The sequence below is a fragment of the Schistocerca piceifrons genome, chromosome 2 (genome assembly GCF_021461385.2).
Source record: "Schistocerca piceifrons isolate TAMUIC-IGC-003096 chromosome 2, iqSchPice1.1, whole genome shotgun sequence".
Classification (NCBI taxonomy): Eukaryota; Metazoa; Arthropoda; class Insecta; order Orthoptera; family Acrididae; genus Schistocerca; species Schistocerca piceifrons.
The window spans coordinates 305,700,105-305,726,801 of NC_060139.1; the positions used below are offsets into that span (position 1 = coordinate 305,700,105).

At 45.0% G+C, this 26,697-nt stretch overlaps 1 protein-coding gene across 1 annotated transcript in view; it reads right to left on the bottom strand.

Moving 5' to 3' along the window:
* LOC124775110 (ATP-binding cassette sub-family C member 4-like) overlaps positions 1 to 26,697 on the bottom strand; it is a 365,777-nt gene that overhangs the window by 93,881 nt on the left and 245,199 nt on the right. The window contains exons 11-15 of the mRNA XM_047249941.1: positions 20,887 to 21,070; positions 12,954 to 13,097; positions 8,093 to 8,164; positions 3,612 to 3,805; positions 189 to 498 (exon numbers count right to left, since the gene is read on the bottom strand). Coding sequence (XP_047105897.1) covers positions 189 to 498; positions 3,612 to 3,805; positions 8,093 to 8,164; positions 12,954 to 13,097; positions 20,887 to 21,070 — 904 coding nt within the window. The remainder of the gene's footprint in view (positions 1 to 188; positions 499 to 3,611; positions 3,806 to 8,092; positions 8,165 to 12,953; positions 13,098 to 20,886; positions 21,071 to 26,697) is intronic.

Below are 26,697 nucleotides of genomic sequence, written 5' to 3' on the forward strand. Positions count from 1 at the left end.
GAGCTGCATATAAGGTCGAACATCCAGATGTGTGCTAACACGGCTACTACAAGAACTTCAAAACAAAGTGGTGAATATGCTGTAGTATCAGTCGGCTAGCGTTCTGTCGATGCCTTCGTGGAGTAAGACTTTCCATCCTCGAACTTAGAGGGCGACAGCAGATACGCGTTGCATCGCGCGGTACTTACGTCCAACATGTCGAGCGTGGGGAAAGGCAACAGCTCGTCGACGGCGCCGATGTCCTTGGAGAAGCGGTTGAGGATGCGGCCGGAAGGATTGGAGTCGAAGAAGCGCATGGGCGCGCGCAGCACTCGCTCGAACATCCAGTTGTGCAGGCGGCGCGAGGCGCGCATGCACGTGCGGAAGAAGATGAGCGAGCGACCGATGCACGAGGCGATCAGCAGCGCCACCAGCCCGCCGTACACCGACACGAAGAACTCGCCGTCCTCCGCCGGCAGCTCGGGCGTCTGCGCCTTCCGCGCCTCCTCCGCCGCCGTCCTGTGCACCGAGGAACGTTCAGGGGATAGGCTGTTTTGAATAAAAACCCATTGGGTACAGGCAGTGTCATTATAAAAACATTGAAACAACTCTCAGAACGGCATTTCGGCCATTTTCAGTGGTTCTCCTCGGGGTCATTTTACCACTGGGATCCTCTAGGGAGAAGTGCGTGTGAAAGGGGTAGGGGTTACTGAACGTAGTCTTATATGGCGAGAGGTGGAAACAAGTAAGTGAATCGAGGAACAATGTCGCACACGATCGTTTTGGTGGTCCAGATCTTATGGTGTTGACACTCTCAGTGCTGCGCGGGCGTACTGAGCCCCAAATCTCTGAACACGGTTCACTCACTGGTCAACGTTATTTTGACACTGTACTCCTTTCTCATGTGCGTCTTTTCGGGGTTCATTCGGCGCTGACTTCATTGCTTTAGATGAAAATTCAGCGAACGGGCTGGGCTGCCCGCTCCCCGACTTCAATCCCGTCGTTCACACTCTTGCACCATACTCATTGTTTTTCTCCACGACCATCGTACTGTGCTTCGTACTGTTCCCAATTATTGGACAAGAAAAAGTGTTTATAATGTCAGTATAGGCGCGTATTTCGTGTTTAATGACAGTGCTTGACCCCACACAGCTGCCCGAACTCGACTAAGAATTCAGGAACTGTTGTAGACGACACTAGAACATGCTTCCTGCAGTCCAGACTTATCACCCCGCGATTTTCATTAGTTTGGGCCACTAAGGAAGCAGTCGGAAGACAATGATATGACGACGAGGGCGATGCCGAGGTGTTCATGCACAACTGGCTACTGCAACAGCCACGTTCATTTTACGAAAACAGGATGAAGGAACAGCCTGTCCGCTGAGAAAAATGTGTTTCCCGTTCAGGAGACTATATAGAAAAATAAGTTTGTTTGTAAGAATTCTTCTCGAGGTTAAATAAACTTTTCAAAAAATTCGGATTGTGTATGATTCACCTTCTACATCCACATCTACATCTACATCCATACTCCGCAAGCCACCTGACGGTGTGTGGCGGAGGGGACTTTGAGTATCTCTACCGGTTCTCCCTTCTATTCCAGTCTCGTATTGTTCGTGGAAAGAAAGATTGTCGGTATGTCTCTGTGTGGGCTCTAATTTCTCTGATTTTATCCTCGTGGTCTCTTCTCGAGATATACGTAGGAGGGAGCAATGTACTGCTTGACTCCTCGGTGAAGGTATATTCTCGAAATTTCAACAAAAGCCCGTACCGAGCTACTGAGCGTCTCTCCTGCAGAGTCTGCCACTGGAGTTTATGTATCATGTCCGTAACTCTATCGTAATTACTAAATGATCCTGTAATGAAGCGCGCTGCTATCCGTTGGATCTTCTCTATCTCTTCTATCAACCCTATCTGGTACGGATCTCACACTGCTGAGCAGTATTCAAGCAGTGGGCGAATAAGTGTACTGTAAACTACTTCCTTTGTTTTCGGATTGCATTTTCTTAGGATTCTTCCAACGAATCTCAGTCTGGCATCTGCTTTACGGACGATTAAATTTATATGGTCATTCCATTTTAAATCACTCCTAATGCCTACTCCCAGATAATTTATGGTATTAACTGCTGCCACTTGCTGACCTGCTATATTGTAGGTAAATGATAAGGGATCTTTCTTTCTATGTATTCGCAGCACATTACACTTGTCTACATTGAGATTCAATTGCCATTCCCTGCACCATGCGTCAATTCGTTGCAAATCCTCCTGCATTTCAGTACAGTTTTCCATTGTTACAACCTCTCTATATACTACAGCATCATCCGCAAAAAGCCTCATTGAACTTCCGATGTTATCCACAAGCTCATTTATGTACATTGTGAATAGCAACGGTCCTACGACTCTCCCCTGCGGCACACCTGAAATCACTCTTACTTCGGAAGACTTCTCTCCATTGAGAATGACATGCTGCGTTCTGTTATCTAGGAACTCTTCAATCCAATCACACAATTGGCCTTATAGTCCATATGCTCTTACTTGTTCATTAAACGACTGTGGGGAACTGCATCGAACGCCTTGCGGCAGTCAACAAACACGGCATCTACCTGGTTGGTTGGTTGGTTTGGGGAAGGAGACCAGACAGCGAGGTCATCGGTCTCATCGGATTAGGGAAGGACGGGGAAGGGCCGTGCCCTTTGAAAGGAACCATCCCGACATTTGCCTGGAGCAATTTAGGGAAATCACGGAAAACCTAAATCAGGATGGCCGGACGCGGGATTGAACCGTCGTCCTCCCGAATGCGAGTCCAGTGTCTAACCACTGCGCCACCTCGCTCGGTATCTACCTGGGAACCCGTGTCTATGGCCCTCTGAGTCTCGTGGACGAATAGCGCGAGCTGGGTTTCACACGACCGTCTTTTTCGAAACCCATGCTGATTCCTACAGAGTAGATTTCTAGTCTCCAGAAAAGTCATTATACTTGAACATAATACGTGTCCCAAAATTCTACAACTGATCGACGTTAGAGATATAGGTCTATAGTTCTGCACATCTGTTCGACGTCCCTTCTTGAAAACGGGGATGACCTGTGCCCTTTTCCAATCCTTTGGAACGCTACGCTCTTCTAGAGACCTACGGTACACCGCTGCAAGAAGGGGGGCAAGTTCCTTCGCGTACTCTGTGTAAAATCGAACTGGTACCCCATCAGGTCCAGCGGCCTTTCCTCTTTTGAGCGATTTTAATTGTTTCTCTATCCCTCTGTCACCTTCGCGTGATAGTTGCTTAGAGCTGAAAAGTATTCAACTAATGGATAGTGGATATGTGACTCGTGTAGCGAGTGATACGGCACCCGTATGTAAGGCCACTGGTTTTCCGATTTTGTTTATGAACGCGTCGCAAAGTGTGGCACTTCCCATTCTCTGTTTCCTCTGGTAGTGCGTCCTTAGCGGGACATGGACTCGGTTTTGGTGAGGAGGGGAGTTGAAACTTGCGTACCTTTGGATTGGTGACATGATGGTTTCCCAATGGTTTCCCAATTGACGTGAGAAATGAATTGCTGACTTCAACGCCGAAGGACATTTGCCGTGGTGCCCAGCAATACAGTGGTATTGGAATGAGGAAGCGTTAGGCAGGACTCACCAGAAGGAGACCCAGTAGTCGCAGAGGCTGAGCACGACTTGGGCGCCGATGAGCGTGAAGAATACGAAGAAGAGCGTGATGGGGCCGCCGCCGGCGCGCGCGTACCCGAACATCACCTTGCCCAGCGCGCGCGAGTCCACCACCTCGGCGTCCTCGTCGTCCACGTCCGGCGCCGACAGCTCACCGTTCGCCGTCTGAAAGCACGCGCCAAGCACTCACACGACTGGCGATCACTAAGGACTGCCTAAACCTGCCCAGTTACCGCTCAGATTTAAAAAAAGAAAAAAAAAATCTGCTGAAGTCACTCCACAGAGTGAAGGCCGCCGGATATGATAGACTACCCATTAGATTCTAATGTGCCGACATCATATACAGTACATGTTTGTTTAATAGTAGTTAATAACTTGTTAAAATATGTCGATCCTAGAATATATAAGAGGCGATCAAAAAATTTCTATTCGGAGTCCGTACAGCCTGCAATCGGTAGGCTATAAGGCAAAATCGCCTTGAGCACTTAGGCAACCACCCCACCGACGCACTAGGTTCAAGATACCCGTTTGGTAAAGCAGTAACCATCTACCACACATCCTCGTCCGACAGGAATCGTCGACGTTTCAAGGCCTTATTAAGGACCGAAGGCGTGCTAATCGTATGGAGAAATATCATGACTACAGGGCGGGTGTCGGAATGTCTCCTGCTTGAGTTGGTGCGATACGGGGACGTGCTTTACCCTGAACGAGCAGCACCCCTTATTGCAGCTTCCCATAACGATGGTTTTCGACAGACGTATTGCCCCATACACATTCTTCATCCTCCGACAGATATCTACTGATGTTTGTCCTTCAGCTGCCAAGAAAAGAATTACCGCACATTGGTCCTCTTTGGAGGCGTTTGGTAATAACGTCGCCATATTTCACGTTTGTGCATTTACCGCAAGCATGTAGGTGCTTATATACCGGCATCGGAGTCGCGCTACGTTACATATACGCTGCAGCAACGTCCTCAAACAGAAACTTTTTGAACGCCTCTTATAGATGTCATTAACAGTTTTGCCATGTATTACGCACTTCGTGTACTTCAGATGTAAACAGTGATGTACAGGTACTGCGCTACTGAAAGGGCATAGCGAACGTTCTCACTTTCCTGACGGGTGTGTCTCTCGTTCCTTGCTGGCCTGTGTGGCCTAGCGGTTCTAGGCGCTACATCTGGAACCGTGCGACCGCTTCTGAGTTCAATATAATGTAATAACGCTTGAGCTCTGTGCGTTGCATGTCTAGTCTCTTTCCCTGAATATCGACATCCGAGAACTTGCTTTCCATATAATCTACGGCCCTCAAGTTCTCGCGCATTTGCAACGGCTCAGTACGCATCAGCACGAACACGGACATTCAGCGTAGCCTGTTTTACTACCTGTTCGTCTCTGTTACTTACTTTTAACAATAGCACTTACTCCTTGACGCTCTCCCCTGTACGTACAAATAATTTCCCGCAATTTCAGTGCTTCCGTTCTCTTATCACCTTCCGTTGCTTTTTATGTGACATTTACGCAGTGCCAAAGTGCTCGGTCCTGCCTCGGAAAAATAATGTCGTCGCTAATGCATAAATGTTTTTAACACGCATTCAAATGTGAGTTTTAATCAAACTGCCTAAGATCTACACTCCTGGAAAATGAAAGAAGAACACCGTGAATTCATTGTCCCAGGAAGGGGAAACTTTATTGACACATTCCTGGGGTCAGATACATCACATGATCACACTGACAGAACCACAGGCACATAGACACAGGCAACAGAGCATGCACAATGTCGGCACTAGTACAGTGTATATCCACCTTTCGCAGCAATGCAGGCTGCTATTCTCCCATGGAGACGAGCGTAGAGATGCTGGATGTAGTCCTGTGGAACGGCTTGCCATGCCATTTCCACCTGGCGCCTCAGTTGGACCAGCGTTCGTGCTGGACGTGCAGACCGCGTGAGACGACGCTTCATCCAGTCCCAAACATGCTCAATGGGGGACAGATCCGGAGATCTTGCTGGCCAGGGTAGTTGACTTACACCTTCTAGAGCACGTTGGATGGCACGGGATACATGCGGACGTGCATTGTCCTGTTGGAACAGCAAGGTCCCTTGCCGGTCTAGAAATGGTAGAACGATGGGTTCGATGACGGTTTGGATGTACCGTGCACTATTCAGTGTCCCCTCGACGATCACCAGTGGTGTACGGCCAGTGTAGGAGATCGCTCCCCACACCATGATTCCGGGTGTTGGCCCTGTGTGCCTCGGTCGTATGCAGTCCTGATTGTGGCGCTCACCTGCACGGCGCCAAACACGCATACGACCATCATTGGCACCAAGGCAGAAGCGACTCTCATCGCTGAAGACGACACGTCTCCATTCGTCCCTCCGTTCACGCCTGTCGCGACACCACTGGAGGCGGGCTGCACGATGTTGGGGCGTGAGCGGAAGACGGCCTAACGGTGTGCGGGACCGTAGCCCAGCTTCATGGAGACGGTTGCGAATGGTCCTCGCCGATACCCCAGGAGCAACAGTGTCCCTAATTTGCTGGGAAGTGGCGGTGCGGTCCCCTACGGCACTGCGTAGGATCCTACGGTCTTGGCGTGCATCCGTGCGTCGCTGCGGTCCGGTCCCAGGTCGACGGGCACGTGCACCTTCCGCCGACCACTGGCGACAACATCGATGTACTGTGGAGACCTCACGCCCCACGTGTTGAGCAATTCGACGGTACGTCCACCCGGCCTCCCGCATGCCCACTATACGACCTCGCTCGAAGTCCGTCAACTGCACATACGGTTCACGTCCACGCTGTCGCGGCATGCTACCAGTGTTAAAGAGTGCGATGGAGCTCCGTATGCCACGGCAAACTGGCTGACACTGACGGCGGCGGTGCACAAATGCTGCGCAGCTAGCGCCATTCGACGGCCAACACCGCGGTTCCTGGTGTGTCCGCTGTGCCGTGCGTGTGATCATTGCTTGTACAGCCCTCTCGCAGTGTCCGGAGCAAGTATGGTAGGTCTGACACACCGGTGTCAATGTGTTCTTTTTTCCATTTCCAGGAGTGTATTTCATTTCACGTATCGAAAATGTTTCTGGTTAGGACAGTTAAATGGCCATGTTAGTCTACACATGTTTCCGTATCACTTGGCAAAGCGAGTAGCCGAAAAGGGCCTGTAGTGAACAATAATAACGTTTTAAATTTTTGACAACGGCCGCGGTGGAACAATGATTTAACCTTCAACAAAAATGCTAACTACGTCACAGTATTTTACTGTTTACTACATAATGCATTTCACTGTTGAAGCAAGGTGGTTTTATTTTATTTGACGCCACAGTAAGACTACTGCCGTACAGAAGGCTGACGTGAATAATTTTGTGATACATGGTCAGATGATGGCCATCGGAGTTACGAAGATTCATTCATTAGTAACTGTTGGCAGTTGTGTAATAACTTTTTAGCAAATAATTACGAGATGCACAAAACACATAACAGCTGTGTTTAGTCAGCATGAGAGCGTCGAAGAAATGTTGAATACGCTGCAGTGAGGGGTACATACATGAAAACCTGACTAGGTGCGAGAGGGACTCCCGCTCTGCGGGTTCCGTACAAATATAATTCGGTGTACAGACAGTTCATTCATTCCGACAATCGAAAATCTCTTTGATTTTTTGTTGTTATCGACATTGATACTGGCGAGATACGGGTCCCAGTCATTCCAAGACTTTCGAGAATGTTTTAATTTCAGTTTTGACGTCAGAGAATAAATTACAAAAGAAATATTTTTTCGTGTGATGTAATTACAAATTAACAATTACCATATTTTTTCCTTTGGTTTTACTGTGAGGTCAACGGGTATTACTCTACAGGTTTTGATGAGTGAGTTTTTGAATATCAAAATATGTGACATAAGTTGCCGTCTATTTTGACAGCATTGATTTAGAAGTTTCCAGTTTTCACACCACCAAGGGACTGTAAATCTTAGTATGTGACATAAATTTCAATTGCATGCGTCAACGCGTTCCTGAAAAAAAAAAGTTTTTAACAGTTGGGCGAACAGGCAGACAGACAAATAGACAGATGGGCAGCAACGTGATCCTGTAACGTTTTTACCGAATGAGGTCCGGAATCTTAAAAAACACTACTGATAATTTCTAGGAATCCATCTTCCGAGAGGCTTCAACGAACACTTTCATACTTCCGCGTTATAACCACAAACTAAAATTGGAAAAATTCAGACGTGAATAGCTTGCACTATTCGTACCTGCTACGGACGTGAGTACAACAACTATAAGATTTCAAAACGACAAAAATATGTCCTTATTATTGCGGACGTTACAGTGATGTTCAGGTAAGGGAGAAAACAGTTATCAACTCCAAGAAACGGCCCAGGAAGGATGATTAAGACGAAATAGTAACGAGGCACAAAAGTCAAATCTTAACTTATTTATGTCTGAAAATGCACTTACTATTCTCGAGGCGTCGGACAGTCTGTGTTGCGATGATACGGACTGCCTTGAAGCTCTTCTTGCAGCCTTCTCCTGAAACATCAAAGAAATCGTATTTTCTTCTTAAACAATGCCTATAATATAAGTTCGTAAGCTTTCATGCCCAGTGCCATTTAGAATGAAATAATTTTAGGTAAAACACTGAAGCAACTAAATTGGCTACGTTTCGACCAACTGTTTTTGTGCTCTTCAGGGCAGTTAACCGTCCTGAAGAGAACCGCAGCAAATGGGTCGAAAAGTAGGCGATTTAGTTTCTTTAGTGTTTTACAATGAGTCTGACTAGTACCCAAAATTATTTTATTCAAAACGGCTCTAATCTTTATTTCATATTTTTCCATAATACATACACAAATTATTTCCTGAGTAGGAGGAACTAAACTGAATCTGAGCAGTATTATCACATAAGCAGAATGAGGTTGTGCTAGCAATAGGAGTGATTATAACAGATAAGGTGATACCCACATCAGTGATATTATTAAAATGTCCAAAGTGGCAGCACATTATTGATGATATACTTTGGATGATGATAATGTGTGATTTGGGGGGCGGTCAACTGCGCGGTTATCAGCGCCCGTACAAATTCCCAAGCTTTGCACAGTCCAAACTCGCCACGTTCATGAATGATGATGAAATGATGAGGACAACACACACCTAGTCAGCTGGAGGCAGGTGAAAACCCCGTGCTCGGGAAGCGAGAACGCGACCGCGAGACCACGAGCTGTGACTATACTTTGGAGGCAGTGATGCTGTGTAAATGACTGGATGTAGAATGTTGCAGTACTGTATCAACATCTACATCTATATCTATACTCCGCAAGCCACCTGACGGTGTGTGGCGGAGGGTACCTTGTGTACCTCTATAGGTTCTCCCTTCTATTCCAGTCTCGTATTGTTCGTGGAAAGAAGGATTGTCGGTATGCCTCTGTGTGGGCTCTAATCTCTTTGATTTTATCCTCATGGTCTCTTCGCGAGATATACGTAGGAGGGAGCAATTTACTGCTTGACTCCTCGGTGAAGGTATGTTCTCAAAAGTTCAACAAAAGCCCGTACCGAGCTACTGAGCGTCTCTCCTGCAGAGTCTGCCACTGGAGTTTATCTATCATCTACGTAACGCTTTCGCGATTACTAAATGATCCTGTAACGAAGCGCGCTGCTCTCCGTTGGATTTTCTCTATCTCTTTATCAACCCTATCTGGTACGGATCCCACACTGCTGAGCAGTATTCAAGCAGTGGGCGAACAAGCGTACTGTAACCTACTTCCTTTGCTTTCGGATTGCATCTCCTTAGGACTCTTCCAATGAATCTCAATCTGGCATCTGCTTTACCGACGATCAACTTTAGATGATCATTCCATTTTAAATCACTCCTAATGCTTACTCCCAGATAATTTATGGAATTAACTGCTTCCAGTTGGTGACCTGCTATATTGTAGGTAAATGATAAGCGATCTATCTTTCTATGTATTCGCAGCACATTATACTTGTCTACATTGAGATTCAATTGCCATTCCCTGCACCATGCGTCAATTCGCTGCAGATCCTCTTGCATTTCAGTACAATTTTCCATTGTTACAACCTCTCGATGTACCACAGCATCATCTGCAAAAAGCCTCAGTGAACTTACGATGTCATCCACAAGGTCATTTATGTATATTGTGAATACTGTTTGTGGTAAACAGACATAAATGACAGAGCAGAGGAACTGGCGAGCGCAGTAACCAGTGCGGTGAAAGCTGCCATAGCAACCAGAAGGAAGGCCATGGCAGCCTCCTGTCACCATGGTCGCCTGAACTTGAGGATATGCGCCGGTCTGTCAGAAGGTTGAGGAGGCACTACCAGCGCAGTGGCGTCTGGCCAGAACGGCAAAGATGGCTGCTGCAATATCGGGAGGCTAAACTCAGGTTCCAGAAGGAACTACAAGCTGTCAGAACACGAAGCTGGGAGAGCTTCGTCCAGAACCAATTGGTGTTGGACCCCTGGGGCACACCATATAAACTAGTCAGAGAGAAGATCCGCTCTCCAGTGGAATTATCAAGAGTCAGGTACGGGGACAGGATGACGGAATCCTGGCAGGAGACTGCTGAGGTCCTCCTCCAGTCCCTGCTGCCTGATGATAGCGCGGATGGGGAATCTGAACAACAGCAACAACTAAGACTTGATGACCTTAATGAATATAATAACAACACGACAGTCTACCCTTTCTCGGAGGAAGAGGTGGCTGCCCACATAAAATCACTTAAGAGGGGCAAAGCTCCCGGGCCAGACGGCACTGTAGCTGAGGTGGTGCAGTTTCTAGCTCCCCAGCTAACTGCACCACTGTACAATGAGTGCCTAAGACAACAAAAATTTCCGAAGATATGGAAGACAGCGAACGCTGGTATTATCCGTAAAGGACTCGATAAAGACCCGACAAACACGAAGTCATATAGACCAATATGCTTGCTGGATATACTCGGGAAGATACTAGAAAAACTACTAGCACACCGAGTGCTGTGTGGGATGAGCAGCAGGCAGTTCGATTTCAGGCCTGGGCGATCGGCATCTGATGCAATCGCCCAGGCGGCCGAGGTCTGTGGCTCTACCCCGAACAAGTACGTTGTCGGCATCATGGTGGACGTAAGTGGCGCCTTCGACAACCTGTGGTGGCCTTCGCTCTTCTCCTGCTTGCGGGAGAAGGAGTGTCCAGGGCCGCTATGTGGCTGTCTGAGAAGCTATTGCGAGGAGCGGGAGGTCTGGCTATCATCCCCTAGCGGGTTAAGAGGTGCTAGAGGTGATAGTCTATGCAGATGGCCTCCTCCTGTTGGTCGGCGGCCGTAGCCGCGAAGACATAGAACCTAAGATAGAAAGTGCCCTGAACGAACTGCAACTATGGTGCCAAAACACTAAAATGAAAGTATCACCTATTATTAAAAGGAACACTACTGTACGAATCTACCGCTCGCCGGTCCTTCAGCGACGTGAAACACGGTACCTAGGAATCATCATTGATGAAAGGTGGAACTTCGGGAAACACATTGACACCGTAACCCAGAAAGCCCTTCAAACACTAAACAATCTCATCTCCATCAGACACTCCGCCCTCATCTCATAAAACTATACCATAATAGTATCTTAACATCAATAGTGGGTTACGGCTCGGGAGACTGGGCACGCAGACTCAAGAGGGTTCTGCCCGCCATGACAGTGAGAAGGGTTCAGAGGAACATGATACTCAGATCTGTGGGGACCTATAGAACATCACCTGGGGGAGCCCTATTAGTCATAATGGGTCTCTGCCCTCTGGACATCAAAATTAGAGAGCAGGCTGCGTGGTTCTTGGTTAAGAAAGGGAACGTCACGAAGACAGAAGAGATATTACGCACTGGGGCTAGGGATAAGGGTGAGAGTCGGCAAAGGAGCGAACAATTGTGGCAAGAACTATGGGAGGCGGATGAAACAGGGCGTAGAGCATTTGAACTTCTTCCAAACATTAGGAAACGATTGAAAATGACATACTTTGAACCTACTAGAGGACTAATCCATTTTCTCACTGGACATGGGTCATACCCGACATACTTAAGTCGGTTCGGGAAAAGGGCCACACCCGCGTGTGAATGTGGAGAACCGGAGGGTACCCCCGATCATGTGATCTACGAGTGCCCCCTTTTAAATGATGTTGCTTCCACATTACATGACCAATTACCTGACTGTGACATATACCAACTAATAAGACAACAAGACACTTTTCAAACTCTCAATAAACTAGCAGATGAGGTATCATGAAAAGTGCTAAAGGAATACCTGAGGGACATAAATTAACATAAATTTATGTAAAAAAAATTGAGACATACTAAATAACCGAATACTCGCCCTACTCCTATACCGCCTGCGCCTGGATAGGCCGACTTTCCCGTAGTCTGGAATCCGCCACGTACAGGACAAGGGGGAGTGGGGAACAACGTCACCAACTAGACAAAGCACCGAATTTGACTTAGGTTAGAACTAGTTAGCGGGACTTAGATTAGGAAATTAGTTATTAGGAACCTGCAGCGAATAACATCTTGGCGTGCCCAGTGTCAGGGGCACGCCCATCTGGATTAGCTCGATGGGCAAGGCAGTAAAGTAGGTTTATATATCTCTGACACAACTGTGACGCTGCAGGCAGTAGAGTTTAGTCAAGATATTGTACAGTAAATACTAATACCTGTAAGAATTTAGCTGCCCATTGTAATTAGTTATAGCTGTAGCACACAATTAATTAAATTATAACTAGCGGCATTTGATGTTTAAACAAATTAGGACCCACTAATCATATAAGGAAGTGGGTTATGTTGTATAATTATTATTGTTGTTGAAATAAAGAACTTTAAGAAAAAAAAACAAAGATTGCACCGGTGGTAGAAAACAGGTGCGTTGGAAACACTGGCTTAATTTTGAAAAAGTATTAAAAGCCCAGAATAACAATAATTTAAGTGACAGCAACAGTGGGTGATTACGCCGTAAGAGGTTACTGAATAAGGTGATAGACGCTTTAGCTGTAATAAAACCGAAAATATCTCGCGGAAATAACAGCGGTATAGTGTAATATCTAAATTTTGTAACATTATTACAGACTGCTTGTGGTAGCCGCAGTAGAAGCTCGCAGAGACGTTGGAGGTAATTACAGAGTTTATCTTTTGCGAAAATATTAGTATTATGGAATAAGAGAAACGACAGTGATCGCTATTCTGGATTTTTGTCACATTAGTGGCAACATAAAGCGGATTAATTCACATAAATATTAATAGTGCAAACTCCAATAGAGAGCAGCTGTGGTGTTGCTAGTGTATGAAAACAACAATACCTGTGATGCCTTTTCGCTTTCCTTCTCCTTCTCTGCAGCGACATCCCCCTCTTTCAGTCCATCTTCTGCCGTAGACATCAGGTTAAAGAATGTTGTGCTTCTTTTAGCCAACTCAGTAAACGTTCCTTGATCTTCAATTTTTCCCTGCGAGGCAAAGCAAATTATGTTAAATGCAAGAGACTTGGAAGTGACACAGGTTTTTAAAAAAATAAGTTCGGTAGTGGCAAGTTGTAAATCACTTTTAAAATGAAAATATTGATGATAGGAAATACGTGACCCAACAAGACAACGGTGAGCGAAAGGTCGTAATTTTGAAATTTTCGGAGTAGTAGCATAAACCACATGCTGTCTACCTTTAGTAAGGAGGGCAGGACATCAACGTACTCTGTTTCGAACAATTTGTAGCAGCATTGGAACAAGGAATCTGCAGTTTAACAAAAGCAACCAGTTTAGGCTGAAAATGGTGTTTATCTTCCTAGTAACCGGTGTCAGTTATAGAAAGAACACCTTCAGTTCTTTATGTGCCTCAATTGGTGAGCCGTGGAGCCGATGCGTGTAGCCTTGTAAGTGCTAAGAGGCACTTCGTCAACTAAGCCTCGTCACCAGTGGAGTGTCATACTGGTCTGAAGATGGTTTTTTTCTACGACTGAAACCGGTTCCCAGAAAAATAAACACAACTTGCGATCTATGCTGACATTTTTTGTTAAGTTACGATAAAAGATCACGCTTATGACTTCAAAAAAACCTACAGTTGACGAACAAATCGAGATAAATACGAACACATGCCATTTCTCTGTTTACTGTACATGAGATGAATATTGAGTGAGAGGGCAAACATTTGGAGGCGATTCCTGAGAGGAAGAGGAACAAAAAAGGTTCTTATCCACCTATGTCCGGAAACGGAGAGTGTGTATGCAATGAAGCAATTAGTAATGGTACATTACTTTACAAATCACACGGTATTATTTTATTATTTAATTAATGCATAGTTTCCATTTTGATGGCATTGATGAATGTCATTATACTTTGTGTTTCAGGATGTGTGATCTCAGCTCTGACGTTGAAGCTCAGTGGTCTGTTATTCATTTCAGGAGCAAGCCGAAGTGGTTTTCCTTCTATGGTCGAATGGTCGCACAGATTTCCCGAGCCACTTACTCTTATCGACGGCACCACTCAACACACAACACATTTGCATCCATTTCTCGGCGTTTGTGAGAGCATAGGTCCTTCCAGAGAGATGAGCAACCGGGACGGCAGCTGTATGTTCTTGCATCAGCTCCGGAACAATAAGTTCTACACTACACTGAGACCGAAGACCTTCATTTTTTTGCTTTTCGAGGCTCTGAAGTGTTGTGCATTAGTGAATGGTGCAGCAGTTGGCGAAGTCCAGGCCTTTGAACAGCGTGCCTGTGAAACCGTACCGCAGCTGAACTGTGTCTATACAAAATCTAGAACCCGTACTCTCTCCTGATAACATGACTCTTGTTGCAAAACGGCCTTACGACGTATGTAACTTACTTTTTGAAATCCTCTCGTACAACAATGGGTGATGGACGGTATAGTACGAATCACTTGTGCCTTCCTCAAAATTAAGCTTTATTTGTGGTTGTGCCACTGTTTCGGATCTGCCTTAATCTGTTTTAACATTTCTGTGATACTCGTTATCCACCGGTGGGCCGTCACATCATGCCTTTTATGAAAGACGCTTGAATCCTCGTCTTTCGCTGTTCTCTGCACACGGATGAGATTTTAGTTTATAGAACGCGTATCACATTACGAGGTGTGGCTAGAAAAAAACCGGACTAGTACTGGTGAAACAATAAAACGAATGCAATAAGGCTGAAAGTCGCGTGGCCTGTCACGTGACTCTCGCTCCGCCTACTGCTCGAGTTTCATCTGCCTCCTGCACTCAGTCTTCCCGTGGCGTCTGTTTTAAGTAGTTGACGTTTTGTCTGTGCGTCGGAAAATGTTGAGTGTACAGAAAGAACAGCGTGTTAACATCAAATTTTGTTTCAAACTAGGAAAATCTGCAAGTGAAACGTTTGTAATGTTACAACAAGTGTACGGCGATGATTGTTTATCGCGAACACAAGTGTCTGAGTGGTTTAAACGATTTAAAGATGGCCGCGAAGACACCAGTGATGACACTCGCACTGGCAGACCATTGTCAGCAAAAACTGATGCAAACATTGAAAAAATCGGTAAACTTGTTCGACAAGATCGCCGTTTAACAATCAGAGCAGTGTCTGAGTTAAGAGGAGTTGACAAGGAAAGTGTTAGGCAGATTCTTCATGAAAGTTTCAACATGAACAAAGTGTGTTCAAAAATGGTTCCAAAGTGTCTCACAATTGAACAGAAGGAACGCCGAAGAATGATTTGTTCTGACATCCTGGAAAACATCGAAAGTGATCCCACCTTCTTACAAAATGTTATTACTTGCGATGAATCGTGGTTTTTTACTTACGATCCCGAAACTAAACGCCAATCGATGCATTGGAAAACTCCTGGTTCTCCACGACAAAAAAAAAGCACGAATGTCAAAATCGAAATTCAAGGCAATGATGATTGTTTTTTTTTTGACATCAAAGGGATTGTGCACATTGATTGGGTACCAGAGGGACAAACAGTGAATCAGCATTACTACATTAGCGTCCTGGCTACCCTACGTGAGCAAGTACGGAGAAAACGGAACGATTTGTGGAGAAAAAAGTCATGGATCCTTCACCAAGACAATGCCCCAGCTAACAGTGCGTTGTCAGTGAAGACGTTTTTGGCAAAACACAACATTCCCATCTTAGATCATCCACCCTACTCACCTGATTTGGCCCCCTGTGACTTTTTTCTTTTCCCTAAAGTCAAGTCAGCTTTGAAAGGAACTAGATTTGAGACTGTTGAAGCAGTAAAAGAAAAAGCGACGGAAGTAATGTATGGACTTACCGAAAATGATCTGCAGCATTGCTATGAACAGTGGAAAATTCGTATGGAGCGGTGTAGAGACCGAGGAGGAGAGTACATTAAAGGAGATAACATATAATTGTAAATAAATGTTTTTTCCAGCGTCAGTCCGGTTTTTTTCTAGCCGCACCTCGTATGACACCCAATAAGACTCCTGTGTATTCAGTCCTAAGGGTCAGCCTGAATAAAGTAGCTCTGTTGTTGACGGATTTCAGCGACGGGGTAGAGTTGCCGGCGTCCAGCTAGCCATGTTTGACAAGGCAGTGCGTGCATCTGCAGAACAGGCAACACATCAGATACTTGCCGCTCGAGAAAGAACTACAAACGACCAGCGGCTGGCCCCTACCATTCGACTTGCTGAAGCGTCAGTTACAAACGTATTTTAATCCTTATATAGCGATGTCTTAGCTAATCGTTTCTCATAGGCAACACAAGAACCACATGAAGATTACAAAACATAGTCATGCATGACAGAAGACTTTTTCCCGCAGTCCATACGCCAAAGCCGCAGAAAAGGTATCGTCTAAAAAGATAAGCTATTCGCACTCGTATTCCAGTGACTGAAAATGCACGTGAAATTAAACAGTATTTCACGTAGTTAATAGAGACCAAGGTGGCTAGGTTTAGGAAGCGGGAAGAGGAGGAAGCTAGTGTTTAACTTCCCGTCGACAACGAGGTCATTAGAGCCGGAGTTCAAGCTCGGATTAGGGAAGGATGGAAAACGGAGCGGCCGTACCCTTTCAAAAGAATCATTCTGCCATTTGCCTTAAACGATTTAGGGAAATCATGGAAAACCTAAATTAGGATGGCAGAACGCGGATTTGTAGGAAGCGGTACTGTGTGGAATAATTACCTGTATTTTTCTGTTACCAGTCACATTAATGTATTTTATGTTTAATTTAACATACTGCAACGCGTTTCAAACAGGTTTTGCTCATCATCAGGCATTTATGCATATACGTGTACGCATAAACGCCTGATGACAAGCAAAACATGCTTGAAACGCGTTGCAGTACGTTAATTCATAAATGTGACTGGCAGCAGAAAAATACAAATAAATATTTCTCATTTTTACGGATTTTGAACTTATCTGAGGTATTTGTGCCAGTAGGGAGACTGAGATCTACCTAACATCTCTCCAGAAAGAATGAAAGAAAGCGCCTAAAGCTACATTAGGACAGTCGATGCGGCCTGCGTTTAAATGTATCTATGCGGTTTTAGTTTGTTAATTCTCACAACATTTAAAAGACATCTCTATCGATTTTTTGCTGTGAATCAGTATCGGAGACATAGGGCGTACATACATTTCTGCCTGCAGAAACAAATGAACAGTTCCTTTGTCTCGCCAGATGTGCCTCTGACCTTCACGGCGTCTGACTGCGCTCCAGCAGCCGTATTCGTTATGCGGCCCTGTGGCCGTTACGAACTTCATCTTACCTTCTATTATTGACTGCAGTGATTTCAATAAAACTAAAAAGTTGCCGAAGTAAGTGTTTCATCTTTATTCGTCAGCTTTAAACGAAAAAGGCAGTGATCAAGTTTTTGCGCTATTGTTTACGGCAATTATGTCACGAGGCCAAAACTCCATCACACAAAGAATTTTAGAAGATTACATCACTGTCGCCACCACTTGCGTAAAATTTCGGAATTCGTAACTTAACAACACGTACTGAAAGGATCACTCAAACAAATTAAAATATACTGAAGTGTTGAAATGCTGGTAAAACTGATTGATAGTCCAATTCGCCGTGTTAGCTGTTTTGTTGTAGTCGCTCAGAGACTGGTACAACCGGTCTCGTACCATGGCAGGCATATTCTCCGGTGCATTTCTGGGTACTACTGATCGTACTACTGACTTACTAAGTTCAGAATTCTTAATACTAAAAATTAAAATCATGGCACGCTAATTAAAGACAAAAGGAATGAGCCGCTATCATAAAATTAGTTAGTAGGTCTCATGTCCCAGGCTATCTAAATCGCTAAATGCGTGTTCCAAGATGCACTACTGATACAACCACCAACGAAAGTCAGACTTAATAAAGGCAGTTGTCACTGACAATTTACGTTTGGAGAGCGCCAGATATTACTAAAACAAAAATGTTATAAGAGTAGACCAGAATGAAGGCATAATTGGAGCAATAATGTCAGTATCGCGTGTGGTAAGGTGAAACGGTCTACACTGTTCAACTTCTGAGTACTGAGATGACATCCGGGAATACACCAGTGTCTACCACTTCCATTTTGGCAACATCAATATATCATCAGAAATGGTAGGTGTGATCCTAAAATGAAGGTCTATGTGAAGCGAAATTTCTCACCGTCGTAAATAACACAAAGGAAACCGTACCTAAGGACGGTACTTACCAGAAAGTGTTGCTATACATGTGTGTGCGGAATGAAAATTCATTCTGTATAGTATTAAGGCGTCAGAACTGGCTTCCTCGGTTAAAAGGACGACCAGCATTCCAACACCTCAGTGTATTTTAATTAGCTTACGTGATCCTGCCAGTACGTATAATTATTTTAGCTGTGGATGCCCTACGGATAAGATTGTTTTCATAACTTAACTGTAATAGTATTTTATAGCTCAACAGTATTCACACGAGTGCGTGAAATCATGGTCATGGAGCAACACCACCGGTCGAAATCGTTCGACGGCTGTGTAAAAATGTAGCGCCTTATATGCGTTGGTTAAATAACTGAGGACAGTCTGTACACCCCGGTAGAGAAAGAAGGAGTGGAGAAGACATTTTAAGGTTTAATGTCCTGGAAGCACCAAAATAATTACTCGCGGTGCACTGGCTCGGCTCAGGTAAGATGAGAAAGGAAAGAGGCCGTGATCTTCTCCACGAAAACCATTCGCTTTAATCGGTTTAGTGAAAGTTCGGAAAACTTGAATCAGAGTGAATGGATGGGGATCTGTACCTTACTCTCCCCGGATGCCAATCCTGTGTGCCAACCAATATGGCACCTCATTCGATGGACGTTAAGCACTACAACCATACAACGTAACTATAGAAAGAGAAGACGCCGGTTACACAAAAGATTGATAACATGAATTCTCTAGCACTGGACGTCCAGTAGTCGTCGGCGCTTGGTGTGAATGTTGGCTTTGTCACGAGTAAACTGGTAGAGTGCTAATAGTAAGGTGATTACCCGGAATTTGTAAACTGGCGTATCACTAGAAAGACAGAAACTCCTCAGCCGAAGAGTGAGGTCTGCAAAGGCGTTAGAGCGTCATGAAGCGCAATTTCACGTCTGTGGATTAGTTTTCAAAAAAAAAAGAGAGCTATTCAAAGAAAATCATGGCTGAGCCGTTCACGAATGACTACAACCAGGAATCATCGTCACCGCATGTTGCTGTTGTTGTTGTTGTTGTGGTCTTCAGTCCAGAGACTGGTTTGATACAGCTCTCCGTGTTACTCTATCCTGTGCAAGCTTCTTCATCTCCCAGTACCTACTGCAACCTACATCCTTCTGAATCTGTTTAGTGTATTCATCTCTTGGTCTCCCTCTACAATTTTTACCCTCCACCCTGCCCTCCAATACCAAATTGGTGATCCCTTGATGCCTCAGAATATGCCCTACCAACCGATTCTTTCTTCTAGTCAAGTTGTGCCACAAATTTCTCTTCTCTCCAATTCTATTCAATAGCTCCTCATTAGTTAAGTGATCTACCCATCTAATCTTCAGCATTCTTCTGTAGCACCACACATTTCGAAAGCTTCTATTCTCTTCTTGTCTAAACTATTTATCGTCTACGTTTCACCTCCATACATGGCTACACTCCATACAAATAAGTTCAGAAACGACTTCCTGACACTTAAATCTACACTCGATGTTAACAAATTTCTCTTCTTCAGAAATCTCTCTTCTTCAGAAATTTCTCTTCTTCAGAAACGGTTTCCTTGCCATTGCCAGTCTACATTTTATATCCTCTCTACTTCGACCATCATCAGTTATATTGCTCCCCAAATAGCAAAACTCATTTACTACTTTAAGCCTCTCATTTCCTAATCTAATTCCCGCAGCATCACCTGATTTAATTCGACTACATTCCATTATCCTCGTTTTGCTTCTGTTGATGTTCGTCTTATATCCTCCATTCAAGACACAGTCCATTCCGTTCAGCTGCTCTTCCAGTTCCTTTGCTGTCTCTGACAGAATTACAATGTCAGCGGCGTCACTGCATATGAGACCGAATAACAGGTGAAATCCGAATAGACAGTATTGAGTCTTGGACACAGTGTGTCTGAAGACGACACCGTAGTGTCTGGAGTCACTTAGTGAAGATCATAGTTTTGACAGTTTTTTCTCGAATTTGACAACTGATGATTTTACATCTTAAGATATTTTGGAACGTCAGATGTCCCCATATCTCCAAATAGTCTCAGATCCCTTAAACAAAAAGGCCATTCATTACGCTCACTTCGCGTGTTGTTGAATTATTCTACTGGTGCAAAAAAAGCACTCTCATTTCAACTATACAAGGATTACTAATAGAGCAACTGTACGGTGAGGGTAGGGGCAAGGAGGGGGGGGGGGGGCTGTAGCGGGATGGACAGGGAGAGCATCCGGCCCCCCTCAGTTAACCGTACCAAATCCGGTACCAACCATGCAGACCCTGCGCCGATGCGGGACGAAGGCACAAGAAAAAGTACAAGAAGAAATGTGAGAAAAAGAATCTAAGCTCCAACAAGAGACAGTGGAAATCAGCCTTACTTCGAACGTGGCCAATAATTTAATCGATGTGCTTCCTATCAAAAGGCGCACTTAGCTGTTTGAATAGAGCGGTCACAAACATTGTACTGCAGTATTGCTCACTGAGATCTCCTGCAGACGGTGTCTGCTGCACCAGAGCTTTCGTCGTCATGTACGGACACCGTTTCCGACAAGACATGCGCGTACCTTACGCTGTAGCTCTGGAAAGGAACTTCCACAACGAGGTGTTCTCGTCTCTGCTAGAGGCCGTACTCACCTCATCCATGACGACTATCTTGTTGGCGGCGTGCAGGTACTGTATCTGGTGCGTGACCAGGATGCGCGTCTTGTTGGCCAGCAGGGAGCACACGCACTGCTTGAACAGCTGCCTGCCCACGTGCGTGTCCACCGCCGACAGCGGGTCGTCCAACAGGTAGATGTCCGCGTCGCCGTACACCGCCCTGCGGGCAAAAAACTGTAGTTGACGTAAAATCTCAACTTTCAGTAAAACCACCCTATAGCCATGAGAGCTCGTTTCTGAACACTCTACGTGTTCGATCAAAACAGTGCTGGACAACGCTACGAGTAATTCGGATACTTGTAAGGGGTCCGTAGGCCGTTACTATAACTTTGCACTCGGCACAGGTCGATAGGGCGAACAATCGATTGTGACGTGTTACGAGAGCGAGTGTCGAGATGCGCCAGAGTGGTTGGCGGGAATGGTGTGTGTGTGGAGGCCATTATTGGAATACAGGGTTTTTAACCGAGAAGAGTGTCACCATCGCCGTGGTTAGACCCCTAAATAATATATAAATACCGGGAAAGTGATGAAGTATCTTTATAAAAGTGATCAGTGACGCTACTATTGCCGATATTTAGTTTTGCGTCTACCGCGCCGGCCTAACCTTGGATTGCAGTGTTGGATGCAGTGATGGATCAGTGGGTGACGATAATGGCAAATAAAGAAAGCCTGTGCTGAGATTAGCCATAATTAGATATGTATGACGAAGGCAGTGGCTGTCTCCTTTTTGTGTTTTGAGAAGAATATTAGTTCGTAATTGGTAAAACGGTGTTGGTGTTCCTTATTACCATACATTCAATATTATAGTATTGAACAGGACGGACTGGAAAGTAACAACTTCCGTAGCAGTCAATTCCGATTACCAGCTCCATTAGGTTCACGGTCATGTTAATAATAAATATTGGGCTGTTATTCGATCAGATCAGGTCGGGATAAAAACGGAGTACTGCAATGTTGAAGACTCTGGTATCTCGGTCTCTGGTTTTCTATGAGCTCACTGAATTCTTACCGAATGGCACTGTCCTCCACAATTTTCAGTAGAGCTATGCCCCCATTCCGATATTCGGCATTTGTAGAAACGCATGGCAAGTCGCGTCGCAGACGAACTACAGTCGTGTGCAAATAAGAAGCGTTCTATGCAGAGAGAGAGAGAGAGAGAGGGGGGAGGGGTAGAGAGTAATGTGAGTGGTCGTCAGGGTGTTCCCTGTCTCTGTCCCAAGACAAAGGCTCCAGCTGTTCTCTTACTGTTAACGGGGAAAGCTGGGAAAATCGCCGCAATGCGTCGCTGGTTCTGTTGACCGTCCTCCGTAGGACAATTTACGAGGGGCGTTTGAAAACTCCGTGCAAAAATAAAAACTGCTTACATGTTTGGGGTAAACCTTTTTTATTTTTCGACATAGTCTCCTTTTAGACTTATACACTTCGTCCAACGCTGTTCTAATTTGTTGATCCCTTCCAAATAATAGGAATTGTCCAAGCCTGCAAAATAGATATTAGTTGCTGCAATCACCTCCTCGTTTGAATAAAATCTTTGTCCCGCCAACCATTTCTTCGAATCGGGGAACAAATTGTAGTCCGAGGGAGCCAAGTCTGGAGTATACAGGGATGTGAAACGAGTTGGAATCCTATTTCCATTAATTTTGCCACCACAACTGCTGAGGTGTGTGCTGATGCATTGTCGTGATGGAAAACGACTTTTTTGCGGTCCAATCGCCGGCGTTTTTGTTGCAGCTCGGTTTTCAAACGGTCCAATAACGACGAATAATATGCACCTGTAATAGTTTTACCCTTTTCCAGATAGTCGATGAGGATTATCCCTTGCGAATCCTAAAAGACAGTCGCTATAACCTTTCCGGCCGAAGGACTGGTTTTTGGTGCAGCTTCTCCCTTGGTAACCCATCGTTTACATTGTTGATTGATCTCAGGAGTATAGTAATGTATCCATGTTTCATCCACAGTGACGAAACGACGCTTAAGGTCCTGTGGATTCTTCCTGAACAGATGCAACACTTCACACGATTCCGATTTTGGTCGAGCGTGAGCAGTCGCGAAACCCATCTTACGGATAGCTTTCTCATGTCCAAATGTTTATGTAAAATATTATGTACCTGTTCATTCGAGATGCCCACGGCGCTAGCAGTCTCACACACCTTAAATCTTCTGTCATCCATCGCCGTATCACGGATTTTATCAATGAGTTCTGGAGTCGTAACTTCCACAGGGCGTCCAGAACGTTTAGTATCACTTGTGCCCATATGGCCACACCGAAAATTTTGAAACCACTTATAAACTGCTCTAATCGAAGGCGCAGAGTCACCATAATGTTTATCAAGTTTCCCTCTAGTCTCCTGAGGCGTTTTGCCTTTCATAAAGTAATGTTTAATCACCACACTAAATTCTTCTTCGTCCATTTTTTGACAATCTCTCGACTTCCTTGATTCACACGAATGCCAAACACTAAGAAATAGACCAATATGGCTGACACTTGGCTTGCGTTCTTTCCAAAGATGCTACTAACTAAACATGACCTCGATACGCGCCGGTGGTGCCATCTCTCGGACTTTGCACGGACTTTTCAAACCCCCTTCGTATATGCTCCGATGACTACCGCTGTCCTTGTTAACGTAGTACTTCTTGTGTTTGGCTCATCTGATAATGAACACTACAGTAGCTAACTACCCTCAACTACACGAAATATAACGTGAAAATCAACTTTAAATACTCCCCAAATACCCCAAAGCGCACGCTGCAGACAGATGCGACAGAATGACACTACTGGTTGGTGCGTCGCATCGTACACCACTCCTTGCTCCTGCGATAGTGTTCTTACGTGTACATCACTGCGGCATATAATAATTTGATCACATGGCCACAAGTTGGAGCAAAGTTCCGTTATTCCCGAAATATACATGGAGTTCCGAAACTATTCGTTCTAATTAATACAGGAGGTGGAGAACATTAAAAATATATATATTTCGATAAGGAACATATGGTCTCTGAACTCAACCTTAATGTTAAGGAACACTTTATTAGTGGCGTTGACGTAGGATGTTGTTTCGGTATTGCTGACTAGAAATGTGCACTGATATTCAAAATCGCTCTCTGTGTGGACAGTTTGCTGTACTGGTTGAAGCGCCAGCTCGTTTCAGCACTACTGTGAGGAAACATCTGACTGTCACCTTCGGGAAACGATGGATGCAGCCCACCTGACTTCCTGTGTCTGGATTTCCTCCTCTGGGGGAATATGAAGCAACTGCTATATGAAAGGAACTAATATGCATCGAGATTAAAAAATAGTGCATTGATAATGGCTAGGTACTGGCCGAAATCTGGATTTGCGTAATAAAACCTGCAAAAAAATTGCATAACAGTCGCTGAGTGCACCCACTTTGCTGATGGAAGCTAACCTGCTGAACAGAAAAAGACGTCGTCCCTAGAATTGCCGTCGCTGCTGCTACCATTACGGACATGCCAAGAATCTCGGAACAGACTCGATAGTCACTGGTTCGAAGATATACTACGTGCATACAGGCCAATGGTCGCGTATTCAACCTGTTACTGTGAATACCACTGCTGTAAATAGCATGTTAAACTGCCGTCTGTGAAAATCGTTCCCAGCATCAGAAACTGTCGCCAGGGACCACACGAACAACTAAATATATTTGACTCGATGTTCTCTATCTTCCGTATTAATTTAAACGAATAGTTTCAGAACTCCCTGTGTACATTAAATGAGTTACTGTGAAATGCATAAAGCATCAAGTACAGGATAATTGGATTTGTGGGCATCGGACGGTTATGAAAAAATCTTAACTGGAATTCATAGCGAACAGGACTATAAATGTTACAGTGAAGTGCAGACACTCTATGTAATTTTAGAGGCGACCACATTATAGATCAAACGCTAGTTACTTGTAGGAACGAATAGTGGTTTGGCTAACTTTGATAAGCAAATATTTAAATGCGTGACAGACTTTGGTTGGAGAATAATCTTGTATGTTTTAGAACAATAAACTTTGGGATTGATAACTACTTTCACTTCAGATTACCTTCACATAATCGAATTTAGTCAATGTAGTATAGTCAATGCAATATGCGAATAATTCGATCAAACTAGTTGTAAGCCGGCCGCGGTGGTCTAGCGGTTCTGGCGCTGCAGTCCGGAACCGCGGGACTGCTACGGTCGCAGGTTCGAATCCTGCCTCGGGCATGGGTGTGTGTGATGTCCTTAGGTTAGTTAGGTTTAAGTAGTTCTAAGTTCTAGGGGACTTATGACCTGAGATGTTGAGTCCCATAGTGCTCAGAGCCATTTGAACCATTTGAGCCAAACTAGTTGTAATCAACTCACAAATGAAGTTACCGATGCCTTAAACAGAGCTAGTAAATAACAAAAAGAGGAAGATAGGAGAGTGGAATGTAAGAAAATTTATTTCTGGATTTATCATTTAAACATATCCAGAGTCACAGAAAGCGAAATACACTTCGGTTGGTGATTTGACGTCACAGTACAAGAGGCCACTCGAAACGTTGACGTCACGGGAATGAAAGACCATTTAATCAAATTGCACTGTATTATTGATACTGCACTGAAGCGCCAAAGAAACTGGTATAGGCGTGCGTATGCAAATAAAGAGTTAGGCCTATGTAAACAGCAGAATACGTCAATGCGGTCGGCAACGCCCATAGAAGACAACAAGTGCCTGGCGCAGTTGTTAGATCGGTTACTGCTGCTACAATGACAGGTTTTTAAATATTTAAGTGAGTTGGAAAGTTATGTTACAGTCGACGCACGAGCGATGGGACACAGCATCTACGAGGTAGCGATGAAGTATGTATTCTCCCGTACGACCATTTCACGAGTGTACCACGAATATCAGGAATCCGGTAAAACATCAAATCTCCGACATCGCTGCGGCCGGTAAAAGATCCTGCAAGAACGGGACCAACGACGACTGAAGAGAATCGTTCAACGTGACGGAAGTGCAACTCTTCCGCAAATTGCTGCAGGTTTCAGTGCTGGGCCTTCAATAAGTGTCAGAGCGCGAACCATTCAACGAAACATCATCGATATGCGCTTTCGGAGCCGAAGGCCCACTCGTATACCCTTGATGTCTGCACGACACAAAGCTTTACGCTTCGCCTGGGTCGGTCAACATCGACATTGGACTATTGATGTCTGGAAACATGTTGCCTGGTTGGATAAGTCTCGTTTCAAATTGTATCGAGCGGATGGACATGTACGGGTATGGACCCTGCTTGTCAGCATGGGCCTCTTCAAGCTGGTGGAGGTTCTGTAATGGCGTGGAGCGTGTGCAGTTGGAGTGATATGGGACGTCTGATACTTCGAAATACGACTGTGACAGGTGACACCTAGGAAAGCATCCTGTCTCATCACTTGCACCCATTCATGTCCATTGTGCATTCCTACGGACTTTGGAAATTCTAGCAGGACAATGCGACACCACACGCGTCCAGAACTACAACAGAGTGGCTCCAGGGAACACTCTTTTGAGTTTAAACACTTCCGCTGAGCACCAAATTCCCCAGACATGAACGTTATTGAGCATATCTGGGATGCCTTGCAACGTGCTGTTCGGAAGAGATCTCCACCCCCTCGTACTCAAGAATTTATGGACAGCACTGCAAGATTCATGGTGTCAGTTCCCTCCAGCACTACTTCAGACATTAGTCGAGTCCATGGCACGTCGTGATGCGGCACTTCTACTTGCTCGCGGGGGCCCTACGCGATATTAGGCAGGTGTACCAGTTTCTTTGGCTCTTTAGTGT